Source organism: Aulostomus chinensis, chromosome 15 (genome assembly GCF_037954235.1).
Source record: "Aulostomus chinensis isolate RoL2024-O1b breed Wild chromosome 15, RoL_Achi_v1.0, whole genome shotgun sequence".
Lineage (NCBI taxonomy): Eukaryota > Metazoa > Chordata > Actinopteri > Syngnathiformes > Aulostomidae > Aulostomus > Aulostomus chinensis.
The window spans coordinates 9,531,627-9,558,393 of NC_141334.1; the positions used below are offsets into that span (position 1 = coordinate 9,531,627).

Consider the following 26,767-nt stretch of genomic DNA (forward strand, 5'->3'; position numbering starts at 1 on the left):
TTAAGGGTCGTGGGGGGGGGGGGGGGGGGAGCCTAGCCTAGTGGCTTTATTTTCAACCTTTCAGGGATACTTTAGAGAAATGCTAAAACACATAAAGGTTTTTTTTTTTTTATGATTTCAACTTTGCATTAAAAGTCATGCAAAAGCTGCTCCACTTGGATCAAACCAACCTGCAGCACAAACAGATGACTGCAAGGACTTACTCTCATTTTAAATGCCCAGGGTTCTGCATGGCTGAGTGATGAGGAGAGAAAAATGGGCAAGAAACCAAAAAACAAAAACAAAAAAACCCAAAACATAGCGATTTGTTGTGTGGTCACACACTGTTCTCGTGCTATGAGTTAGCGACTCCGATTGATGAAATTATGGAAGAGAAAAAACAAGACATGTTTTCTAAGACATCTAAGTGTCACTTGAATCAAGGTTATAAGAAATCCTGCAAGCACATTTTTTAGCTTCTGCAGATGTTGACGCCAACTCTAGGTGGCTGCGTGTTCCCTCCTCTCAGCACAGCAGGCACATGCTCACTAACCTTGGGTTCAGCCTGACTGTGCTGATAAACCAATACATTATAGATAATAAACCTGTCTATTGTTTGGCTTGCTCCTCCCCTGACTTTACCCGTACTGTCACCTTCCTCTCTTTACCAATGGTTTCATGTCCCTCTCAAGCATTGTCACTATTTGGTATTGAGTTAATGTTTGATACCACCACAGATATAAAGAGTATATTGCAACTTATTAGTCCCATTACCTAGACGGCTCTCTGTTGAACTCACCTCTGCTTTTCTTTACCTTCAGCTCCACTTAATTCTCTCTCTCTCTTACTTACCTGAACATGTCTTGCCACTGAACTTTGACCCATCTGCCTCTCCTCCATTTCTTTACCTGTGAGTGTGTCTCCTTCTGAGTTACAAGAGAAACTCAAGTCCTTAAGTTTTGTTTGCTAGGCAGATTTTTGAGAGAATCATGTTTCGTTGGCTGAGGTGGCCGTGGCACCACAGGAACTACATCATCATTTTGATCACGCCGCTCTTATTCCTTCCCCTGCCGCTGCTGAGCCCCACATCGGTGAGTGTGTGTGCACATCAACGTTTCTAGGCTGTTTGAAATGAAATTATCTCCCTGAGTCAAGAGCAGGGAACTAAATCAATGCAGTCGAGCGAAGACATTTTCATCTCTGCTCTCCTTCATTATGGACAGTAGTTGCATACGCTCAGACCTATGAAGGAATAAATAAATATTTGTCTTGAGGACTTATTAACCTCTATGTGGCCACAACCTGTGAACTCTTCAGTAAGCTTGCTTTCTAATGAGTTCATAGTAAACTAGGCAAACTACCGGCTTCTTACACTCTCACCCTCGGGCCTTGATTAAATCCTGGCAGCCCTTGGGTAGGTAGCTGTTCTACCGAGGGAGAGCATGATGATATTTGAGTTTGCATGAAGGAGCAGGCAGTGTGGAGCAAACATCACCTCCCGCTTCCAGCGAACACGCACTAACTGTGTATTATGTTGCTGTACTTCACATGAAGGCCATTTTGGTGTAATTTTGGGTGACGTTATGCCTATGAGTTCAACTCAAATGGGTCTTCAAGCTGGGATTCTTATCAAATGCGTGAAGTTTGGAAAAGATCCAACCACATGGAGTCCAGTTACAAGAGGTTTCTAGTCTATGAAGAAACAAGACAAACAGACAAACAAATAATGCAGAGAGACCCAACGTCTGACAGGGAGATCTGTGATTTGTGCCTCTCACACAGCGTTGCATTCCGATTTTTACATTATATTAGCAATAATGTTCGGTGACTTCTAAAGCTCCCTGTCTTTCCCATGCCCATTTGTCTGGCATGCAGGCAAATGGCTGATTAGTCATCAGCTCAGTGTATCAGGAATATGCAGCGTGTGTGTGTGTGTGTGTGTGTGTGTGTGTGTGTGTGTGTGTGTTTATTGCCCTCTAAAGTTACCATAGGTAGAATTTTAAAGGCTCAAATTCTGATGCCGCCCATTGTTATCCTGTCAATAAGGTAGGCGGTGAGTGATACTGTATTTGAGACTGATTAATGATCTTCCATGATGTAACATGGAAGATCATTAAATACATGGAAATACTTTTTCATTACTTGATGGACGGTCAACAATCATTTCTCCAGACTTTCCTCCATGTTATCTGATGGTGTTTTCCCCCTGGCAGCCAGCGTGAGGGGAGTTTCTCATACAGTGAACTGGGAATGACATCAATGATCTAAAGGAAAGATGTTGGTGAACTTTTAAGATTTCAACAAACTGGGATCACATGTTTTTGTTGTATTGCATTGCTGTTACAGTAACAATAACTTTACAACCATAACCACCCGACTGATGATTTAACAAACCAAAATCCTAATCCACGAATGAAATAACAAGAAACAGAGGGCACGTAAAGAGCTGACTGGGGGTGAAACATCAAGGACAGTGAGGTTGGGACGCAGACAAGGAAGTGGAATAAGAAAAGACACTCCAGGGAAAGACATTTCAAAATACTGCACTGATCAGATTTTGATCAAAACTTAAGGACAACCAGGAACAAAAAGATCAAAACTAAGGAGTCCGTGTTATTGCAAACTTAAGAATCCAAACCTCAAGAAAGAGAACTAGGGATCGATGTGGTTTAGACAGGAATGTGACAGTACTGTGGTGTCCTGTTTGGGAGAACATCTACAGCTGTCTTGAAACCTTTAATTATTACAGTTTTATATGAAGAACCTAACTTAGAACATATCCTAAAGTTTAAAATGGCAGAAAGCTGACGGTGTCCGAGTGCGTGACCTGCTTAGGCGAGCGAGGTCTCTTCTGCGTGGCAGTGGAAAGTTTTGAGTCGGTAATTTAAGACATCTTTGCTTTACTGAGGAGTCATAAAGACTTATCATGAGCGTCAAGGGTACGAAAATTGTTTTACGATCAAGGGTCACAACTATTTGCAGAAGTAACTCCTTATTGCCTTTTAAAGAGAAGCCAGAGATAAGATGAAGCATGAACTGGATGTGTGTGCGGGTGTCTGCTTCTGTGTGCAGTGATTTGATTTCCTCAGCATGTTCATAATGTGAAATGCTACATTGGTGCTGTGACGTCTATCAGTTCTTCTGACTTGAGTGTGTGTGCTTTCAGGAGGCGCGATGTGGCTACGCTATCATCATCATGGCCCTGTACTGGTGTACCGAGTGTATGCCGCTAGCTGTGACTGCCCTGATGCCATTTGTCCTCTTCCCCATGATGGGCATCATGAAGGCTGGAGATGTACGGTCACTGCCTAATTATGTACCTCTACTTTCTGTTCAAGAAGTGCATTTTTTTGCTTTTGCAACAGATACTTTATGACTGTCAAACAGTATGTCATTGGAAGTTGCCCCAATACTTCCTGCATTATCCTGATACTTCTGAGCTATTTGCAAGGTATGATGAGAGATGCTAAATGCAGAGATGGCTCCATTAAAGTGATATTTCCCTCCAAAAGTTAATTTTGCCTTTCAAGTACTCACAAATTAATGTGTTGTCATCGGTGCATCACTTCTTTTCGACTCCAGAATCCTGAAAGAGTCACATTTAGCTTGAAGCTAATGTTAAGTAGCGGCCAATGACGCTACAGCAACAAAACAACAGTAACACTGACCAAGATTGTCCATTTATAAACTCATACATGCAACAACCAGTATAATTCTGACAATGATTTTAAGAGACTGTAATCTGATGTTCAGTTTACAAATAAACTATTGCTGCTGCTGCTTGGAGTTGTTGGCTGTAAAGTGCGATTGACTTTAAGCTAAATGTACGTGACTGACCGTCTTTGTTCTCGAGTCTCAAAGAAATGATGCAGGACCTGTTTGTGTGTACTTGAAAGGAAAATATACACATTTTGGTTGAAGTATCACTTTGGCCCCGTTCAGTTTTCTTGCAACATTCAAACTCTTAAGTATTTTATTGATCTCTCCACCGCAAGTTCAAGGTCAGATCCTGCCAAGTAACAGTACACAAAGAAGAAAAGAAGAACAAAATATTTGAGTTCATTTTACACTGCTTACTAAAAGTAATCTGGCCACCTATCAGTTCCTTCAAGGACACATTGTAGCTCTATAGACGTATCTGCTGATCTCAGGGGGTTTTGTTATTTTATAGCTCATAAAAAAATGGGACAGAAAGTTCCCAGCTTATTACATCCTGAAGTGCTTACTGTTGTTCATGTGTGTGTCTGTTTAATCGGTTTCAGGTTAGTATTGAGTACCTGAAAGACTCCAACATGCTGTTCATTGGGGGTCTGTTGGTGGCTATTGCTGTGGAGCACTGGAACCTGCACAAGCGCATTGCTCTCCGAGTGTTGCTGATGGTCGGTGTTCGTCCGTCCCTGTAAGAAAGCCTTAACCGTGTCACTGCTCACTCGCAATCACGACAATATTGCTGCACACAAGGATCCTTAAAAAAATTGTTTTTTAGATTTTTCACAGTAATATTGTATACTCATAAATGTCCAGAAAACCAAAAATGTATATTTAGTATCATACTTGCCCTGGAAGAAACATCGACATCTGGCTATATCTAAATACTTGTCTATATTTAATTGTGACGCTGCAATTTTGTTCATCTTGCATTGTTTAAAAAAGTTAAGAAAAACATGGGTTAGCGGACTCTGCGCTTGAGAGTTTGTTAACAGATGTTTTGGGGCAGTTGTTGGTCATGTAGTTCCTTAGAAAATGACGGCTAACAACAGCAAACTAATGGTGAATTCGCTTAAAGCTAAATATAATGAATGCGGCTGCATCTCTTTTGCACTCTCAAGTCACAAGGAAGTGATTCACTTATTTGTGAGTAATTGAAAAAAGAATTATCACTAAGGAAATCCTATATCATTGGTCATTAGTCATTCGTCTTGCAACTAAGAAATCACACTAATCTGATTGAACATTAATGATAAAAAAATGGCATCAGAACTACAGCCAATTTCCTTCTCAAAGGCAATCATGTGCCTCTCACACAGGTTAATGATCGGCTTCATGATCGTCTCGTCCTTCCTGTCCATGTGGATCAGCAACACGGCCACCACAGCCATGATGCTGCCCATCGCCCGGGCTGTGCTGGAGCAGCTGAAAGCCACAGAAGCACAGGCGGACAGCAGAGATTCCCAGCCTACAGCTGAGGATAATCAAGGGTTTGAACTGGAGCTAAGACAAGCAAAGGTGGATGTGACGGACAAGAAACAGCCAGAAACCTTGTCTCAGCTGGAGGACGATGTGTGTAAGTTGAAATGTCTGGTCGGTAAATGACTTTATGATCCCTTCAATAACCGAATGACATCTTCCGGACTCCAGTTGAACATGTGTGGTCTCCAGAGGCGCAGCAGGAGGCGAAGAGAAAGGCCATGGATGAGAAATATGAACTCCTCAACAAAGGGATGAGTCTGAGTGTGTGTTACTCTGCCAGCATCGGAGGCACAGCCACACTCACCGGCACCACGCCTAACCTCATCCTCAAGGGTCAAATCGACAAGTAAGACACTGAAAAAAACACTAGAAAAATCAAAGAAAAAAACACAAAGAACTCTTAACCCAAATGTTTCAACTATATTTCTCTCTCTCACTTTTCTCCTTTTTTCCAGGATCTTTCCTGGAAACAACGACGTGATCAACTTCGCCAGCTGGTTTGGCTTCGCTTTTCCCAATATGGTGCTCATGCTGGTCTTATCCTGGGTCTGGCTTCAGTTCATGTTCTTGGGCTTCAAGTAAGACAAAATCAGCCTAATGAAAACAGACTTGTGTTCACAGGGTCTCTGAAAAATACATCGTCCCGGTAGTATTTCAAGATTTGGAGGTACTCATCACTCATCTTCAGGCAGAAATGCCTTTGACTGACTGCCCTCCAAGACCTGATTTGAATAAGATTTCGACAGATTTGTCTCAATTTGGGGTGTTGGAAGGTGGTCAGTATTCAAGAATAGTGACCCCCTTAAATATGTGTGTTGTAGATATGCTGGGAATTTATCTGGACTCACAGTTCTGATCTCATAACTTGCAAATAACAGTGTAGACAGAAAAAAAGTCTGATCTGAGATAAATCAGAGACACAAACTGTATTTGCCTGCAGTCTGGGCGGAGCCTAGGACCTGTAGGGCCCAGGGGCAAGTAACTGCTGCTCTCTAGCTACATCTGTCATTGCTTATGCACCTTGCAAGGTGACAGAACGACTGCACACTGCTCACAGGGTTCATGTGGACAGTAAAAGTAATCACGGTTGGAGATGCAATGGTGGAATCTCAGCATCAGTATTTCCTTTAGTGATGATTTGTTGATTAATCTGCAGGATCTCTACCTCTGACACTTGTCTCATCAGCCTGAAGCAGTCGTTCGGCTGCGGTGTGAAAAGCGAACGAGATAAGGAGGCGTATCTGGTGATGAGGGAGGAGTACAAGAAGCTGGGGCGCATGAAGTTTGCTGAGGTGGCTGTGCTCGTCATCTTCATCCTGCTGGTGATCCTGTGGTTCACCAGGGAGCCTGGCTTCATGGACGGCTGGGCGACCCTGATCTTCAAGAACAAGGGATCGTGAGTATTTGAGTCGTTTCTTTCTTGAGCTAACATCCAAGGGAACGTCTAGTGATATTCTCTGTCCTTACTATGAAATACCACAAGAGCTGAGCTGCAGAAAATCACCAGATCTCATTGGATTACAGAAAGAATAATTTTAGTGTTACATAGAATATAGATTAAAAAAAGAAAAGAAAATGAAATTAAAGTTCTCTCTCGTCAAATCTCATCAATTCAGAGGATGAAAGCACGACCCTGAATAAATACGTGGTTATTTGGTCACGGCTCTTAAGGCCGGACACACATTTTTACTGCGATTACAATGTTGCACAGAGCAGAAAACTATTCATTCAAAATATATTTAATAGTTTTTGTTTGTGTGCATCAGGTTTGTGTCAGATGGCACTGTGGCTATCTTCATGTCCATGACCCTCTTCGCCATCCCTTCCCAGCTGCCCAGTTTCAGAGGATATGGTCAAAATGAAGCAGGTGAAGTTATTATTTTAACCCCAGTGATCACATTTAATAAGCAAAACTACCAAGTGCAGCATAACATAATGCCTTGATGATGCTAATGTGACCTAGATTTCAGCTCATTAGGGTGGGTGGGTGGGGGGGGGGGGGGGGTTATCCAGCAGATATGATGCTGCCCTGTCAAATTAATTACTGCTTCAGTTCAAACTTCATCTGGGTCTCACAGGTAAGGCGGTGAAGGCTCCTCCCACTCTGCTGAACTGGGAGGTGGTTCATGAGCGGATGCCCTGGAACATCGTGCTGCTGCTGGGAGGAGGCTACGCTCTGGCTGCTGGCAGTGAGGTCAACACACGCAAACACCATCATTCCTCCTTTCAAGGGCCTCTGTATACATTTATATTGAGCTGCTGTACAAAATTGAGGACACAGTTTAATTTCGATGTTTCAAATCCTTTGGTTCCACTGACCAGACAAAATCAAATAATTTAAAGTCCCAATCTTGGGCTCAACATGACAACTTCATTGTTTCCTTAGATTTCGCTGTTCAAGGTTTCGTGTCAGTCAAATACAGCATCAAAAACAGAGGAAACCACGGTATTTTTAAAAGACATCACCCCAACGACTGACTTTCAAAAGTTCCCTCCACAAGCTGGCAACTTCGGGTTATCGCCGCCAAATTATATCAAATGTTTAAAAAAGATTGGAAAGAAAATGTAGCGTTAACGCAGCTAAACTTGATCCAAATCAACAGAAATTCTACGATTAATAGGGAAGTTACCGTTTACATGGTTTTATCACCTCTACCAATTTATTAACAGGATATCTCAAAAATTAATGGATGGATTTTGAATAAATATGGTGAAAAGTTTGGAAATATCACAAGAAAGAAGTGATTATATTTTAGAGGTGATCTGGATCTTATTGTATTTTTCTGGACGTATCATAGATGACATTAGAGCCACGAGAAACGGATGAAAGAAAGTTTTGGCATCTGGAAATAATCCTGATTATATTTATTATGATATAATGGCCACTATTGGGAAATTTTTTTTTAGCTTAATTTGATAAATTCATAAAGTTCAAGTGAGAAAAATAAACATTAAGCTCCCATGGTTCATTTTGGGTATAAACATACAGTAGGACCCCTGGGGATGTGAAAAGCCGTAGTTGACCAAAATTGTGATGGAGTGTATTTGGTCCTACAGAAGTCAGGTCTGTCTAAGTGGCTGGGGAAGAGCCTGGCTCCTCTGGAGAACATCCCTGCTTATGCCATCTCATTGCTGCTCAGCCTGATGGTGGCCACCTTCACGGAGTGCTCCAGCAACACCGCCACCACCACGCTCTTCCTGCCAGTACTGGCTTCAATGGTGAGTGACACTCCCAACATCCACACAGGAGGGAACACGTGGCTTCTCCTGGTTTTTAACCGTGTCGTTTTGTTGTTTTCTAAGGCAACAACTATTAAGATCCACCCGCTGTACGTGATGCTGCCCTGCACCATTGCTGCTTCTCTGGCCTTCATGCTGCCCGTGGCCACACCCCCCAACGCCATCGCTTTCTCTTTTGGGAACCTCAAAGTTATGGAGATGGTGAGATTCATACACACTGATACACAGATAAGCCGGACTTCATCTGTGTTTGAGTACAATAGTCTCTAAGTGAGACCAGCAGCTTCCCTCACCATAGTTTGGTCCCACCATTGACTCCAGCTCAGCTCCACCATAACCTCTGGGATCAATTCCATGCAGAATTATAAATCAGACTGTAGTTTCTACTAAAGGAGACAAGGATTCAGTTAGGAGAGACCTCTTGAACTCTGGCTTGCCACTTGAAGAACACAATTTCTATTGCCTCAGTTTTTTTACGGAGCCTTGTGGATCCAGTGTGTGTTGAACTGACGGACTGTCTGCTCCTCCAGGTAAAAGCCGGCTTCATGCTGAACATCATTGGGATTCTGACCATCAATTTAGCCATCAACACTTGGGGATACGTCATGTTTGAGATGGGCACCTTCCCTTCCTGGGCCAACATTACACACGAGCAGCCGTGAGCGGAGGCTGACGGAGAGACGGATGGTGAAGGAGGGGAGCAAGTTAACGGCACACAACAGTGAAAATAGTCGAAATAATAGTGATAGTGTGCCATTTGTATCGGTTTTACTCTTCTACACCAGTTCACTTTCTCCAAAATCTGCATCAAACTGTCGCTATGAAAACAGAGCTGAGTTCAATGGACTATTTGCTCTGTTAACACATAGACTTTGTCCTCTCTGTTTTTCATTTTAGTGAACAAGACACACTATGTATCCATTTAAAAAATGGAGGCCATTTTCTTTCACTGAATGTGATGTCATGAAGTCCATTTTTATCATTAACAAGCACTATGAAGATAAAGTGTTCAAGTTTTTATAATGATGTCTTTTGTTTACAAATGATTTTAATCAATCTGTTAATTTAACTTATTACTGTGGTCATTTTTGGGGGGCCTTAAGTTTTTTTGTTGTTGTTGCTTTTATTTTTCTGTAACTTTTTTCACCACAAACAAGCAGCAAGCTTGTCATTTACAAACAGTTGAAAGTATTTTTGGGGAAAAAAAAAAAAAGATTTGTCTCTCCGAAGATGAAGAAGAGGATGCAATCAGGGAAGGTTAGATATTTTCTTTGAAATGGGCTTATTTGCTTTGCTCTCATGGTTGCACAGTAAATATGGAGGTACATTTAGCAGCCAGTTAGCTTAGCATAAAGACTAAAGACAGCTGCCAAGACTCTGTTCAAAGATAGGTCATTAAAAACACCTCAAACCCCAGACATCTAAAGCTTATAACATAGTGCGTTTCTTGTACCTTGTTTGATTAACCCATTAAATGATAGTTTATTCATGCAGCTGCAAAGTGGAAATGGTCCCAAATGCTAGCTCAACGACAAAGACAAATTTTTAAGATGTTAAGTATCATTGAACATCACAATCCCCTGCACTAATGAGTTGAACCTAAATTAACAATGAATAGAATCCTTTATTCTTTCCCTGTTCTGTCCCACCTCAGAGGTTGGAGCTGTCCCGGTTGCACATGAACACACTATATGTGGAGTATATCTGGTTGCTTGCCAACCTCATAGTAATGTCACAACTCCAGGAAGTAATTGCATGTGTGTTTTTTTTTAAATTATTATTATTTTCATATTAAATGAACAAGTTTATCAGCTGTAGAAGAACAAATTGATGTATTTTGGAATTTTGGAATTGCCCGGTTTGAAATCAGCCCAGCTGTCCCTCCTGGGTCTTTGCTCTGAACTGATCTAACTAGCAAGTGATGGTAGCAGGGTGGATGTATGGACACACAGGAGGGTGTCAATCATCTCCTCACAGGGTTCAGCATACAACCATTACAAGAAGTTGGGGTGACACTGGAAATTATGTTTGAAGGGGCTAGTAGCACTAATATTGGGTACGCTGTGTTTAATGAAGCGGCTGGTTGAAGGATAACTCTCAGATAAGAGGCTGCCAACATGACGCAACCTGAGTGGAGGTCAGTGTCTACTGTTTATATAACAGATAAATCTGATAAATGCTGTTATTTTGGCACATCCAACAAACCCAGGTGAAGGTGTGATGGAGTGTTTCCCTTCAGTCCTGAGAGAGGAAGGTCCAGCACGCTGTTGTCACTCAGCGTCACAATGTATCCATCACAAAGCTCTTCATCACGAGTATTTATCAAACTATTAACAAAATTGAATGTAATAAAGCCAGAAAAGAGACGTAGGCTTCATCTGTGTTTTTTTCTTTGGCAATCAAAAGGTATGCTAACTATCACATGAACAGACAAGATGCAGCGGTACTTCAAAAAGTCCCGTTAATATTTATTAATCTTTCTTTGTCGAGTCACAGCAACATTTCAACAGTCAAAAACTTTACATCAGTTGAAAAACATTGTTAATGAGTCACAATCTGTTGTAATCTATTTCTACATATTGGCTTTACATTTGTAACACAACATTCAAGTCAATCTTTTTTTTTTTTCTAATCTCAAATGAGTCCAGCCCCTCCTGCTCGCTCCACTAAACGTGTCGTTTCGTCCTCCACCACTGATTCATATCAAAGCGATAGTGCAGCACTTTTAAAAAATTACAGAATCTTTCACCAGACGAGTTCACACAGCACTCAGAATATGAAGTTTAAGTCTGCGGCATCATGCCTGCGCTGCCGGGAGGATGCATAGGGGAGAACGGGCTTAGTCCAACCAGTGGGTAATATGAGCCGACTCCTGTTTACACAAGTAGTCATGTGACCACAAATTTAGGAAGAACGCTTCACATTTCTGACATGGAGAAATGCACATTGAGCCAGTTGTAGGCGAACTACAGCAAGAAGAAGGATTATTGTCACATCAAGTAAATTCACCATGTTTGCAGTCGTATGTCATGCTCATGAGTGCTTGGTAATTTACATCAATCTGAGCTATAAACAAAGTTATCAACTTGGCATAACTGTGGATCTGAGCCACTATAAGAAAATACCTTTGTTATAATGGAGGCTGATGGGTAAAATGTGCCGGTGACGTCATCATAAAACGTCTCGTCTTTCTATGGAGTTGGATACAAAAACACATTCTTTCTGTGGTAAACACAAAAAAGACTACAGTTCAGAAATATTAAAAACATGTAACTTGTTGAATAACTACTATTCATACCAATTTTTTTATTGGCCATTGTTCTGAACTCTGTAGATAACTTGTTTTAATTTCCACGAGTACATGACATCCTCAGGTATATGCATGGTAACTATTCAGTGTACATGAATACACTTTTTTTTTTTACAGTAAAATGTAAAAGTGGCTCATCTTACCCTGTTCTCCCCATCTGAGCAGGTTCTATGTGCAGAGCAAGCGTAGCAGAGGCTTATGCCAACTAAGGTGGCTATTTCTGGTTAGCGTTCTGCTAACCTGAATGTGATCAATAACATAATTGTGCAGCTTTTCAAAACTTTCCAGATGTTGGCAGATCAAATGCATCACATTCTGATAGTGAAACGAGTCATTTTATCGGGATCTGTGTGACGCTCAAAACAATTCATGCGCTGTTTTACAGCAACAACAGAGCGGGCAACACTGGTTGTTGTAATGATTCTCACAGCCAGAAGATGGAGACAAAACTGCCACACTATAGCTTTAAGTATGAGTGAATCCCTTGTGCTTGACCAGTAAAAAAGAGAAACCCAGATATATTCACTTTATGCCATTGAGAGTATCTATTCTTCTCAGACATGACTAGAGTTCATTTAAACACACCTGCAGTAACAGATCAGTGCAACTTACATAAGATCACTAAAGTGGTTAAACGCAGAAATGAAACCAGACAATGAACCAGTTAGTATGTGCAGCTACCCTGGAAAGACAGAAAATACAATTGGATTCTAGGGCTGCGAGAAAACTGAGAATGCACATCATACTTCAGAGGCAGATCAGTCATTGATCCTCTGTGCGATCGGAGTAATAAATGCCCTCAATCAGGTCCCAACTCACCGGAATGTGTAAGATCAATAGGATAGAAATGTACAAGAGGCTGAAATCAAGAGACAGAGAAGCAACACAAAGAAGCGAGATGAAGACCGACACAGAAACAGGAATGAATCCCACACCTAAAGAGAGAAACTGCTACAATCTGCACTCCCTTCAGCTTCTTTTTTTCTTTTTTTGCATCAGTTTTCAAAATATAATGAATTCAAGTTTTCCTCTTCGTCTCTGATAAGGAGTTTCTTGGACATATACAGTGCAGCTGTCTTGATCATCTAATGAATCACACGAGGCTGGAAGAGTAGCTTGGTCCACAGATAACAAAAGAACGTTTTCTGGTCATATCAGATCAGAGCTATGAGTGTCCTCATCGTTGGCTCCATAGAGATGTTGTGCTTTGAGCAAAGACAATAAACACACACGTCCTATGATGAATACGAATCACACGACTCAAGTAATAAATACGGGACAGTTTCATTTCAACCTCACTATCTACACTGTAGAAAAGGTGCTAACAGGTTTGTGGGTTTTTTTGTTTGTTTGTTTGTTTGTTTTTTTCTAAATCTATTTGATCATTATGAACCAGATGACCACACTGGACTGAAGTTTAAATTGATATATTCTCACCAGACCAGTAATCATGCTTCTGACACACCGGTCAACATACAAAGCACAAAAACACACACATTCTTCAAAATGCAGGCACGCGCGCGCACGCACACACACACACACACACACACACATTCACATTCCATCACAAAATTGTTCCACATAACTCCTAAAAACATACTTTTTTTTTCTCTAAACTCTAACATATACAGGAATGAAAAAAATAATTTATCTATTTTTAAGTTACAGCATTAAAACCATCTGATAATTCCTAAAAAGTTTCTTACTTGCTGGTTTATCAAACTTTGTTACAGCACAGAACTGTGTGTGTACGTGTGTGAGTATGTTTTCTAGGCTTTGACAAACACCAACACACACACACCCACATACACACACACACACACACACACCCGCACACAGGTCATGAGTAACATGTCTGTTTCTGGCTGTTCACGATGAGCAGAATCACTGAGGAATAAATGAGAGAGAGAGAGAGAGAGAGAGAGAGAGAAAGAGAGAGAGAGGGGAGGGATTGACGGGATGTAAACCATCACCGGTGTGATCTGATCGTCCATCAGGCCAGTCCGTACATCCACCCGTCTCGTCTGTCAGTCCGCCGTCTCTATGTCCCTCCATTGTAGGAGTAGTCCGCCTTGTTGTGCATCACCAGCTTATTGTCCACAAAGTAGAAGCTGTCTGATTGCGTCTCATATGGGTGCAGAATCATCTCTCGGACTGTAAGCAAACACACACTGCTGTTAGAGCGTTCCAGTTCTCAAGATCATTGGGCATTTTTTTTCCTGACTTTCCTAAAAAAAATTCTTAAAAAGTTATGGCAATCTTTGGACGTAAAATCTCATAAATTAGACAGCCTAAGAGGGAATTTGTTGAATTAATCACTAATTACTTCTACTGACAAGGTGAAGTGATCACTGGCGAATTTCTTTGATAGCTGGATAACTAACAATCTGAGATCTCAAAAAAAAAAAGATGGATTTTTCAAAAAATTTGGTAGAAAGATTGGTGATATTGCATTGAAAACATCATTTTTAGAGGGATAAAATTGTAGATCCTGGATGCCGTAGATCAGGGGTGTCAAACTCATCCAGTAAAGTGTGAACAAAGCTCAATTGTTGGATCAGGTGTTGCCTTTGCTTGGTTGGAATGAAAACCTGCAGCCACACAGCCCTTTGCTGGATCAGTCTGTCGTAGGCTGCTCTCGGCCACTGGCAGGATGTAGCTGATAGCAGTGTTTTTCTGGATGTTACAGATAAGTTTCAGGCATAGGACTTGAAAAACAGTTGGAAAAAAAAAAATGTCCAAAAGGGCCAATATGTCCAAAACATTTGAGCATATTTTGATGAAATTCTTTGAGGCCATGTATTTCAATTAGATATGTTTTCAGCTCCTGGAGATGGTACAGTTGTTCTCTGCACCAGTGGTCTTGAAGACCTATATTTAGCAGTTGCTGAGAAAATGTATGAATGAATTTTGATGATAGTTCATATTCTGTAGCCTCCTTGGTTGATGTGTTTGCTCTCTGGGTGCTTTCTAGTTGATTGACTTCGTTTATTTGATGGTTCACTATTGATATCAAGTCAGTGATAAAGCAAATAAGGCGAATATTCTCTGGTTAAAAGCAGTTGGTTAAAAAGGCAGATGGAACTGACGACAGACATGATTTTGTCTATTATTAACAGGGACTGCTTGTGTGAAGACGTACTCATGTCCTCAGACAGAGGTGGGAATTCATAGATGTGTTCACACGTGTTCTTGCTGCTGGGCATGCAGAAGCCAAACTCAAAGTCAAAGCTCTTGAGCAACTTCTCTCTGAAATAATGTCTCTCGATCATCCGGAAGTTTTCTATCGGCATGTCTCCGACTGTGAACTCGACGCTGGAGGGGATGAAAGCAGACAAAGAGGAGAAATCAGGGACAGCTGAACTGTAGGACTGAAGAGAGGGGAATAATTCTGTGGGAAAGAGTGTCCTGTTAAATATAGACTCACACACATTCACACTTACGTGGCTCCTACTTGCCGCAATCGTAGAAAGGCGGGGGTGAACTGGTAACGGACAAAACGGCCGGCGTTTGGGTCGATATCCCTCTTTTCTCCAGATTTATCTAAAATGAAGATTTGTGACAGGTTACATTAAAAAAAAATGAAATTTTGATTGACTTAATATCAGAGACACTTTAATAAGTTTGGCTCTTCGATTTGCTTATTTCAGTGCTGAGAGTTCTCATCACCTAGTGGTGTTTTTTGGTACTAAACCTCACATCTCAGGTTGTGGAGCGTAGAAGCTGCTGAGGAGGTACAGAATAAATGGCAGACTCGTAGCTGCCTAGTGTGTTTTAATATTCCAATTCAAGTTTCTTTCCAAGAGGGAAAACAACAATGACTTGGTGTGTGAGCTTGTTGCTGAATCAATGATGGTTCCTAGTCTTTGACTGGGACAAAAAACAACAACAATTTAATTCTAAATCAACAGACACTTTATCCCTTCATCAAAGAAAATCTCTCTAGCATTAGCTCAGAGCAGGTGCTCTGTTCGCCTGAGTGAGCGACAGGTATGCTGTGGAAAAGTTCAACTCAAAAACAAAAAGAACAAAACTCCCACATGCAACTTTGCTTTCCTGCATTTCCGTCTATGACTGGATTTACATGTTTGTATGGGCACTGCAAAGCGTCTCCACGCTTGCCTACATATGCGCAGACATTAAGGCCGCCTCCATCATCCAATCAGGTCTCAGTCCCTCTATTAAAGGAGCAGAGACTTGTGACACCACGATGCCCTGAGTTGGGGGAGGCAAACCAATGCTGCACGTGCACATACTTATCTCACTATACAAACACATCCCAACTTAATCTACTTGAAAGAGTTACGGCTAAAATAGGCTGATCGTATCTCTTTGACTGCTGGGAATTATCTCACATCTTTTTTTTCTCATTTCATTTGTGTTTTGCAGCCACCCAGGGGTCCCACTTTGGGAACCCCTGATTTGGACGGTGCGATATTCTCAGCGACCGCAGAGTGAAAATGTTTCAGGTCACTCTTTTGTGCATGTGCTTTCACACAGGTGTTTAGTGGTTTAACTTCTCAGCAAACTGCAGTCATGAGCAGGTGTACTCTACAACCCCACGACGTCACTGGTGGGTGTGGTTACAGGTAAAACAAAGGCCGGAGAGGGCAGGGTGTTGAGCCTCACTTTAATTAGAATCAAGTTTGTTTGGTTTTATATGAATGCTATTAAACACGTTGATTCAGTGTTTCTGTAGGTGGATGAGTTTGATTTGCAGGCGTGTGTGCAGCCTCCACGTATGAAGCTCCTTTGTTGAGTGACTCACCTGCGGACGGAGGCTTGGTGATCTCAAACAGCACGGTGCCCGTCTCCATGTCTCTGATCTTGAACCTTGTGAAGTCAATGTTGTACACATTCTCGTCCGGCCTGCACAGATAATCTGAGGAGGACAAAGACAAAGTCAGAGCCTGAATTAGAAATTGTTTGTTTACCAGAGACACGTATTTTTTGATAAAGTACTGACGCAGATTATTTACATGTTATTATCAGTGGTTCTGAGTATGAGATCCAGGTTATTTCATCCTTAAAAGCCACTTGTTGGACAAAGTTTAACGTCTTCCTTCTGATACCTTCAAAATAATTCATAAGGTATCAGCAACACACAAGCACATTAGACAAATTTACTTTAAAACGAATTGGGTGCTGAGCTCTGTATTTTAGGGTGATGACAAAATAAGTGTGTACTACTAAGAGCTCAATCCCATTAAATATGGGTCAGTTTTAATGGGAGAAGTAAAAGAGAGAGACATCATGTGACATCACCCCCACTTGCACTAAAAAGGCCACTGCAACAAATCTAACTCGATGAATCACCTGGCCAACCACAAAATATATCTAAAATCTGAAGGGGGAACTGAATTTGTTAGTCTGCAGAGCAAAATGCAACTGAGTTAGCGACACAGCTGGAAATGAAGAAATTCGGACTTGTTTTTTTAACAACTGAAATGGGATTTTTGTTATTAAAAGAGAATAAAACACCAAATGAGTATCACTGAGCACCAGTACCGAATTCCAGGTATGTGTACTCAAATGTGAAGGGTAGATAAAAATACACTCTCCATGAACTGGGAGTGTCTGACACTAACAAAACAGTAAGACTGAGTTTTGGACAGTTTACTAATCTATTATACAATGAATGAAGCAAATCTCTGAGGTTAATCCAATTAGAAATCACTGTTACGGGATCTGTTTCTTTGCAGATACGACATGCAGACACACACATGCAGCCGGTGAGAACGAGAAGAGCGTTATTTTTATTCCTCTAATCCTTCCTGGCCTCACCAGGCAGTGTCACTGCTTATTAGTGTTCCCCAGCAGACACATCCTGCTTCCTGCTCAATCCAATGATGCCGCTGGCCAGCAGGTGTAACATCTCTGCTCCACACCTGCAACCATGACGCTGCTGAATCCAATATGCGGGTCACAGGTCTGAGCAGCCGTGAGGAAAAACTGAATTAAACACGCTGAAAGATCAGAGCACGCGTGTGATAACGTCCGTCTATTAGCTCATGCTGCTGTTGTCTTCCTCCACGAGTGCAGGCAGGAGTGTTTTTAACTGCCAATGACAGCAGGAGTGAGTGGCTATCACCTGATCTACAGTAGAAAAGTACAATTCAACAACTCAGACACAGTCAACATCATCGGTGGTTTGGTGCTAGGGTCAGTTATCAGAAGCTTCTCTTCATTTTCCAATTGCTGATAACACAAATACATCTAAAAAACACGTCACAAAAATAACTCTTCGGCAAGTCATTTATCTATGTGTTATGTTTTCAGAAATAATGCTGGGAGTTCCACGCCCTTCGTTTTACAAAATAATACTGAAAAGTTCTTTTCGAACTACATCTCAATTTAGGGTATGTCAACAAAGTTTTGAGATGGCATTCGTCTTATTCTGAGTTTTGACACAGAAATATTCACGTTAATGCAAATGTACAACGGTAAAAAACAATCTAGATTACACATCAGAAGGCCATGAAAGTCCAAAGTTTTGTTGGTCTCACCTCTGGTGTTTTACCAAGCTAAAGTTCGAGTAGACTAACTAGGTTCTGCTGTTTTATCGCTCCCTAAATGAAGTTCAATTCTAGAAATATTCCACCAGGAGGATTATTAACTCCCCGTGTTATATTCATGTTTATGTATTCACGCTATAAAATAACCAATAACCTATTTTAAGTCCCAGCGTGCTGTCAGCTCCGTTTACTGTATGTCTGAGTTACTGAGTGTCGCCGACGGAGCTGATCTGACACCATGGCTCTTCTGCCAGTCTGAATGCTGAGGTCAGCACTTCTAATCTCATCAGCTGTGAGTGCAGAAAGTCATTTACAGCCAAATGACACCTAAATATTCACACAACACATCTCTGCCTTCACATGAAGTAAACACACATTATTCTGATCAGAAACATACAGAGACTAAACCTGCGAGGGCCACGGAGTTCTAAGTGTGCGTGTGCGCGCCACTTAAGCCACTTCTGAGGACACAAATCAGTCTTAAGACAAGCTAATTGGGGTCAGTGGTTGGAGTTAGGCCAGTAGAAGTTTGGGGAAGGGTCTGCTGTGTCCCCCAAAGATTTTTCCCCGAGGTTGGCATTTCTTTTGAAAAACTGTTTCTCGCGGAAACGCTGCACTTTTACACTTAACCACAAACTCCAGCAGCCCGACGAGTGGCTGAGTGCCTTTTCTGCATGAAGATTTCCAGTTAATCTGTGTTGAAAAATGTTCAACTTTGGGTAAAATGCTGCATTCATCAGCGTCTCTTTTTAATCCCTCATCCAATAACAGTTGAGGAGGGGCGGGACAAACACACACACAAAAAAAAACAACTGAACACCAACAACGGTACTCTTCAACCAGACGGGTGTTAAAACATCTCCTCGCCCGCAAAAATGTATGAAAGCTGGAGGCTGAGTTTTCCCTCTGAGGTTCAGTCTATATTTCATTCAGAGGAAAGAATCAAAGGAAATACTGTGACATTTTTACTTCCATGGATATTCTGTTTCATAACAACCAAAGTAGCTGAACAAACGTTGCACCTCCAACGTTCCCTCAAACACTTCAAGTGGGAAAAATAACGTTTGGGGGCTTAAGTCCTCAAAAAATGAATGTAAGTCAACGTAAGTATCCAAAGTGACATGTAAATGTGTGTAAATGTGTGTGTGGCCTTGTTTTAATACATCAATGGGGCCCGATAGCCAAGAGCTATTTCTACTTATTGCGCCCGACAACTTTGTGGGGACCAAAATGCTGGACACTGCCAGTTTTAAGGGTTGTTTGAGGGTTAAGACTTGATCTGAGTCTGCATATAGAAAAAAAACGAGATACAGCTAAAATAGATTTTAAAAATTCTGATAATTCCTGTAAATTCCCATCATACATTCCAATTAAAACTTTGCCATTTTTAATAATCCTGGAATTTTGCAAACTTATATAACCATAAAAGATGCTGCAATGCTAACTGGTACTGAAAGAGGAAAAACAAAACTCAGAAAGACACGGATGTTTATTTGTAAAAATTTGTTTAAAAGTTTGGCTTTTAAACAAACAACCCACATCCTTCCTGTCAATGTGGCAGAAGTTACCCGGTTACAGGCAGACAAGGTCAGCTGTACAGTCCAACTCGTACTGGAGTTCTGAGCTTGTAATTATCAGATGTGACAGATATTAGGAACCTTCTAGTGCGAGGCTTCAAGATCACTCGCACATGAAACCATATTAAAGGATTATATACACAACAAGCATGCTGGCCAAGATTACAACTGACACTCATAATGGGATCAAGTTCAAACTGTCCCACTTGAGGAAGGAACTTCACACACACAAGTCATCTATTTCCTAGTACAGATACCACATGAAAAACAATCTAAAGTGTGGAAAAACTAAAGGGGGAATTCCCCAGGGATAATACTGAATCAGTACTCTGGTGTCAGTGAAACTTTCCACAGATCGGGTATAATCAGAAACTCACACGCCATTGGATTAAGCTCTCCCAGTATGGTGATATTTTTAGCCGGCTGCCTGCAGCAGGACTATATAAGCGTGCCTTTGCTTACTTATAATGCATATCCAGGAATTCAGGACAACCATAGAGAAGAAAAGCTCCTATGGGAGAACAACATGAATCTGACGTACAAGATCACACACTGGGGTGTGAAGGGGACATACAGTATATTCAGTGCTCCAGCGCTAAATCACAATCTCCCAAAACAAGAGAACCCAGTCAGTATATTTTGGACTCCTCGGATCAGAAAACATGTGATTATCAGATCAGTATATTTTCCAACAAGACACAGGCAGCCTTAACATTCCACTCACTGATCTTAAATGTGATCAAACGGAGAAAGCAACGGTAAAACCCACGCATCCGTTCCCTGTATTTCAGTAGTGTGCTGCAATGATGTGAACTGCCCACATGTATGTGTCTTTGAGCCAGTTCCTTCAACAACAGCTTAGTCTACTGATGAAAAACATCAGTGTGTGTGCATGTGTGCGCATATGTGTGTGTGTGTGTGTGTGTAAGTGCGCATGTTGCTGGGACCTACAGAAATGGAGGGTCTACGGGGGGATGGATTGTCAGGGTCCTGCCTCTTAGCAGATCAACAGGTACTGCAACAGATAAATGGACCCAAACCAGTGACGGGTAAAGGGGCGAGGCACGTAGCAGTGACGACATCGCACTATGATTGGATAGCTTTGAAGTTTTATGACTTCTCCCAATCTCTCCCTGTAAAAATACTGCATGAGTGATCACCTCTCCAACTCCTCTTCCATTACCATTGTTACACCAATAACATGTTAACATCATCACCATCACTTGTTCGTTTACAAGCAGAGCGATAGACGCTCTTGTCTGTCAGGTCGTGAGCGATACACTGCTGCAGGAGTGGGAGGACAAACATAGAGCGCGATGTGTTTGTTGACAAGAAAGTTCATGTTCATGAGTGTGATGAGAGAAGAAATCCATAAAAGAGCACGAGACCATTAACACCGCACGTTACCCAGCAGTGACTTCACAGCTGCTGCTCTGACTTAACAACCATGATGTCACACAAAATCACGAAGCTTTTACATGTAGGCACAGATGTCCACTGGGACTGAGGGATGAAGAGAATTGATGTTGTTGGTCAAAGGTCAAAGGTCACCATGAAAGGCCCTCATTGCACAGACATAAGCGTACAATTTCAATATTAGAAATTGCAGTATAATTATTATTATTATTTTTCTTCAATAATCTTTCTTTTTGCTTGAACAAAGTCGATATATAACATTAAGACCGACCTCTTCAGAGCACCACCGTGATGAACCCTCCCACCCCTGTTTTAATGCTCATTTGTCAGTTGATGACCTGTGAGGAGGAAAAAAAAAACTCAAATTGAGAGACAGCTGAAGGAGGGTGAGGGCTAGAAGAAAGAAGAAGCCTGGATTAGTGAAAGCTATAGACAATATAGAGATTTCCTAAATTATACCATATGATCATTGTCGCCAAAAAATGCTCTTGATAACCAAAAGCCATGAAAATGGCCATGTTTTTTTTGGCCAGTGCCCTATTTAACAGCACAAGAGTACACGCTTAAATGGGTTATGTGAGCTCTGGATGCTCGGCACAACTTGGGGGGGTGAATGACCGAGTTTATTCGCACAGATCGTGGCTCGGTTCTTGGTGAGCGATACATTTATATGTTTTATTTCAAAATCGTGTCTTCCGGCAGAATCTACCTTAAGTACAAAACATAAACTAAGGCAACAGTGTATTCCTTTTTCTGATTGGTCAGAGCGTGTTTGTTTACAGAGTTCATCCCCGGATCTTAGCTTCTCTCAACAGTTAGGGAAAGAAGACACTTTGGGTTGCTGAATGACTCAATAAATAATGTCCTTTTGTCTTACTAGAGCACCCAATCTTGTCACCGGAAATGTGGCTGCAAGTTTTCCACCACATTGCTTCCAGCTCGCAATTATGTGGGTCATGTATGAATTTTAGTCAACCAGTTTCAAAAAGTGAATGAAAACAGCCTGTCGATCATATTATATTTCTTAAAACTCCCAAAAGCGAATATCAGCCACACGAAAATTCACCAACTGCATTTTTTAATTTTATTTATTTAGAATTTATGTTTGCTAGTTCCTAAATATGAGGTCTCCTCAATTGATATTAGGTTGAACATGTTCTGTTTAAGACAAAATTGAAAACTTGCCGCTGCACTCTGTGAACCGATATTTTGGCAACTAAACTATTCGTTATTAAGAAAAAGCAGACACTCTAAAGAGAACAAAACCGCATGTCTGCAGGGAGCCTTTCTTGCAGCTGAGGGATGAAATGACAAAACAGATTAAGATTCAGTTAAGAACATCAGCCTGGATCAGATCAGTCAACTGAGCAGAAAGCCTGTTCTGTCTATGTGCAAATCTTAATTAATCTCAGCAGCTTGCTTTGATTGCCAGATGGATGGAGCGCAAAATGATTACTGGCAACTTTATGCTTTTGGAAAGTCACTTTAATGAGAATAAATCTGACGCAAAGTGACCCGCTGTCCTCTCCTGTGATGCTGAAACATCCGAGCGGGTTTGACAGCAGGTCTCGCTGAGCTGTGCTTTGTTCTGTCAAATTTGTATCATGCCACTAAGAGAGAGAATCCATTTCAGCCACTTGAGAACGTACAGCAGCCAGAAAAAAACAAAACAAAACAGATGGATGAGTCACAAAACAAAAGCAGGGCCTCGGTGTCTCAGGAGGCAGCTCAGGTTCTTTCCTGCTTAGACTAACCGCCAGGAACAAGCGCGTTCATAGTCCACGCATTTAAGTGTGCACTCGATTCATTAAGTGACCAGACGCACAATCTTAAACAGTGAGTGGAAGAAGAGAAAGACAAAAAAGGGAAGCAGAGGAAGAAGCGTGTGGGAGATGCTCGCTGCACTGGCTGTAACCAAGGAGAGATGCTTCACGTTGCCGTAGTGATTCAAGCATGTATCCACGTTACTGTGGTGATTCACACGTGCATCTTCTTGCCTTCAGCTGTAACAATGGAAGGAGGGAAAGTGAGTCTCTAAAACCTTAATGGGGGTCCAGCGTGGGTGACAGGAAGTGACCCCGCAAAGATTCACTCATGTGGAAAACCAATAAAAAAAGACACACGCTGATTCTCTTATTTCTGCTGAGGAGCGGAGCCAATAGATGCTCCCTGTTTTCGTCCTTTTTTAAACTCAGAAATCCATTCGATTGTGCTGGACTGGATAAGAGAGAAAGAATGAAATAAAGCACTGCTCATACCCACATACATGTGGCTTTTTTAAAAGCAGAAAGGACACACTAAAACAGGCTTAAAAAAAAGGCTGGCCACGCTCTTCACGCCTGACTTCATGAACTCAAAAAACTGAGTGGATAAACCAAATAGTAGAAAGCAGCATGGAGGGCAGTGACGTTATTTCTGACCGAAGGATGTCGAGAGCTGTTTGAATGCAAACGAGCTGAATTTGTGGCAAAGAGGACAGAGGCAACACGCGTCATGTGTTGACTGTGTTAACCCGGATTTTGTGTTCACATCAATGCCGATAAGAGGCGGAGCTGATAAATACCTGTGTCTCCTTTGGGGTCATTAAAATGTCAAGTAAACCCTTGCCCCTTTGCAGAAAAATACTAGGTGTTAGCCATTGTTAGCAGCCAGCGGAAAGGAGGCTAAAGAAAGAAAAGACAGAACAGAAAGTTTCCTCACTGAGTGAAGAAAAACCCTCACTGTGTTATGGCATCTCACGTTCACATGAGGAATTGTGCTCGGCGAGCCCCGTGACACCTAAATGACCCTGTAGTGAATGCAGCACAACTTCACTTCCTACTGAGTGGTGCGGAGATGCAGGAACACTTCTATAACTTTCCTCTTCCTCCGTCATCACGATGACGACCCTGGTGAAGGCTACAAAACTGCACTCTAGAAATAAATCTGTTCCACACAACTGGTGCCATTGGAGTTTTAACCCTGTTCGTAAATCAGAGTTACAGGAAAGCCCGGGTGTCTGCTGGTGAGTTTAAATATCCCTGAGAACACTGTGAGCGCAACAGTTTTAGCTCACCTTTAACAGCTTGTTTCTAAGTTATCACACTCAGTTTGTAACGATGTAACCGTGTTGTGTAAAGACGGTATTATACCGGCCTTTAAATAGTCAAATACCCTGCTGGCCACCTGTTAGCTAACCACTGGTTTAAGACCTGAGTTGGTGATGGTAAGAGCTACTGATGACAAGTACGGTTATCAAACGGTCACAAGCAGAATGTCAATAAAATCAAAAATCAGTCCACAGCCAACATTTTCAGTGTGAGATCTGTAATCTGCTGATCCTGTCTTGGTCTCTGGATCATTCCGTTACTTTAAATCACAAACTATCTGACCGCAGGTGAACGAACCCCAGACTCTTTTCTACCGACTCACATCCACACAAACCTGACCACTGGGTGTTTTACATCTGGGAAAAATGAAAAGATGCGTTTCGCTGCACTTGATGTGAACTGGTTCACCAGACACACGCAGGCTGCAGTGAAGGATGACCCCCAGGTCACCATTGGGCCCCACGCTGATGCAGACAGCCTAGACTAGTCAGACTAACTAACTAACTAACTAACAAACAGACGAACCCTAACCCTGACTGAGGGATGCAATTGGAGAGCATGAAGTCGTGATATTGACAATCATCTGCACTTGGAGGCTCTTCCCTCCACTGCTGCACTTCTTCTCTTGAGATCGTCACTACAGACGCTGACTGTCATCATCACAGTATCAATCTTCCTTAAGAAAAGTGCGTCAACTAGTCACCTCGGCAGGTCACACGGGAGTGAAGATGCGAGCAGACACACGCACCTGGATGGGAGAAGGAGCTCCGGTGATGTGTTCACGGGGCCTGGATAGTATATGTGACAGAAGGGACACTGATGACGTGATACATGACTCATAAAGAGCCCCAACATTTAACACCTTTCTCCTTCCCTCCAATTCAACAACTGGCCAACTTACTCTCGGTGATCTTCTGCAAGCCCAGGACGTCCTCCGGAGTAATGACGGCACTGGCCAGCAGGTCGTCCTCCGTGGTCTCCGGGACCCCGAGGTCTGTCGAGTTACAGCCTTTCTTCACTTTCATCGCAGCGGGTTGACTCGGGCTGCCGTTACTGCTGCTGCCGGTGCTACTGTCTGTGCCTCCGGTATTTCTGGTCGGATTATTACCGACAGGCTTCTTGGCGCTTGATGGGTCCTGGCTGTTGCCTCTGCTGGCACAGGAATAGCTCATTCTCCGCTCCTCCTCCCCCTCTCCAAACCTTACAAGATTCTGAACAGTCCTCTCTCTCTCTCTCTCCCTCCCTTCCTCCCTCACCGAAGGATGCACAGTTGTCTGTTATCCCGTACTTAATTCAAATCTGCTTCGTCTTTATGAGGCTGGAGTCTGCCTCCGCACACGGGATGCACGCAAACGGCTCCGGTTCTGGTTGGCTGGACGCAATATGCGGAGAGAGCGGGCTCTTTATGCGCAGCTATCGTCCGCGACATGTCGGTTGTGTCACGTGAAAAGCAGGAGATCTGTGCGAAATAATCATCTGGGTCTGTAACTGAAAAAGAGGCGACAGATGGCCGTTGCGTTGTTGTTGTTGGTGGTAGTGGTGTGTGTGTGGGTGGGTGTGTGTGTGTGTGGGGGGGGGGGGGGGTCTCGGCGGTGCACCCCCTCCAACCGACAGCGCCGTGTGACGGCAGAAGACGCTCATTCTGCGCTTCAACCGCCAGACCACGCGTTATTACGCAGAGCATTCAAGACGAGACAACAGCTGATCCCCGGGATCCACTGGTGTATTTGAAATGCATGTCGTCTTCACCTCGCGACGGAGCTGGCAGCAGCTAAATTAAACATCTTTTACCCTAAGAGGGGCTATGTTTTTTGGTCAACTGATCACATTCGTGCTGAAGACAATCAAAGCACACTCACCCGGTCGAGTTTAAACACTTTAAGATTAATTAGGCAGCAATTAGGATTTTAGGGGAGACTCGGCTCGGTTTAACACAGGGTTCTGACACCATCAATTGGGATAAGATGGGGGGGGGGGGCCTGACTGTTTCAGCGTTTACCCGCTTCCTCTCATCCTTGGGATGAATTTAAGGACCCCAGAGGAAAATGATAAAGAAAAAACTATACTTCGTTTTAAAATGATATTGTGATAGGTGAAGTCATATTGCATTAAATTGTTGTTTGTCTGGAAAATTCCAATTCTTCTACAGTCTCTTAGGGATTTTGTTGCCTGACCCAGGTGTTAACCTTGCCATGGCTCCGGAGACCAAAAGCCAGCAGGATATTGTTTCATTTTGGATTATTTCAGAAACAAAGCTCTGCAGTGGCAAACAAATACTTCTAAGACTTACATTTTTTGGGGGGGGGGATAATCTGAATACATCAGTCCATTTATTATTTATTATTTAGATGTATAAGTTTGAAACTAACGTTAAATTAATGAGCACATTTTTCCATGGATGCATGACTTCAACATCACCATAGCTTCTTCTTTTCTTTCTGCATCCTGATG

The 26,767-nt window shown here is 42.2% G+C and overlaps 2 protein-coding genes across 2 annotated transcripts; one reads left to right on the top strand and one right to left on the bottom strand.

Moving 5' to 3' along the window:
* Positions 1–761: 761 nt before the first annotated feature.
* slc13a2 (solute carrier family 13 member 2) lies at positions 762–10,761 on the top strand. Its single transcript, XM_086225803.1, has 12 exons — positions 762–1,070; positions 3,146–3,274; positions 4,242–4,378; positions 5,007–5,263; positions 5,338–5,515; positions 5,625–5,747; positions 6,356–6,565; positions 6,936–7,036; positions 7,248–7,363; positions 8,227–8,388; positions 8,473–8,610; positions 8,940–10,761. Exons 1-12 carry the CDS (start codon positions 969–971, stop codon positions 9,069–9,071), a joined length of 1,785 nt encoding a protein of 594 aa, XP_086081929.1. The 5' UTR covers positions 762–968; the 3' UTR covers positions 9,072–10,761.
* A 95-nt stretch (positions 10,762–10,856) lies between these two features.
* Positions 10,857–25,857, bottom strand: unc119a2 (unc-119 lipid binding chaperone a2). Its single transcript, XM_086226916.1, has 5 exons — positions 25,218–25,857; positions 16,488–16,601; positions 15,163–15,262; positions 14,862–15,034; positions 10,857–13,873 (listed from the first exon to the last, which is right to left on the bottom strand). Exons 1-5 carry the CDS (start codon positions 25,486–25,488, stop codon positions 13,761–13,763), a joined length of 771 nt encoding a protein of 256 aa, XP_086083042.1. The 5' UTR covers positions 25,489–25,857; the 3' UTR covers positions 10,857–13,760.
* Between the last annotated feature and the right edge of the window lie 910 nt (positions 25,858–26,767).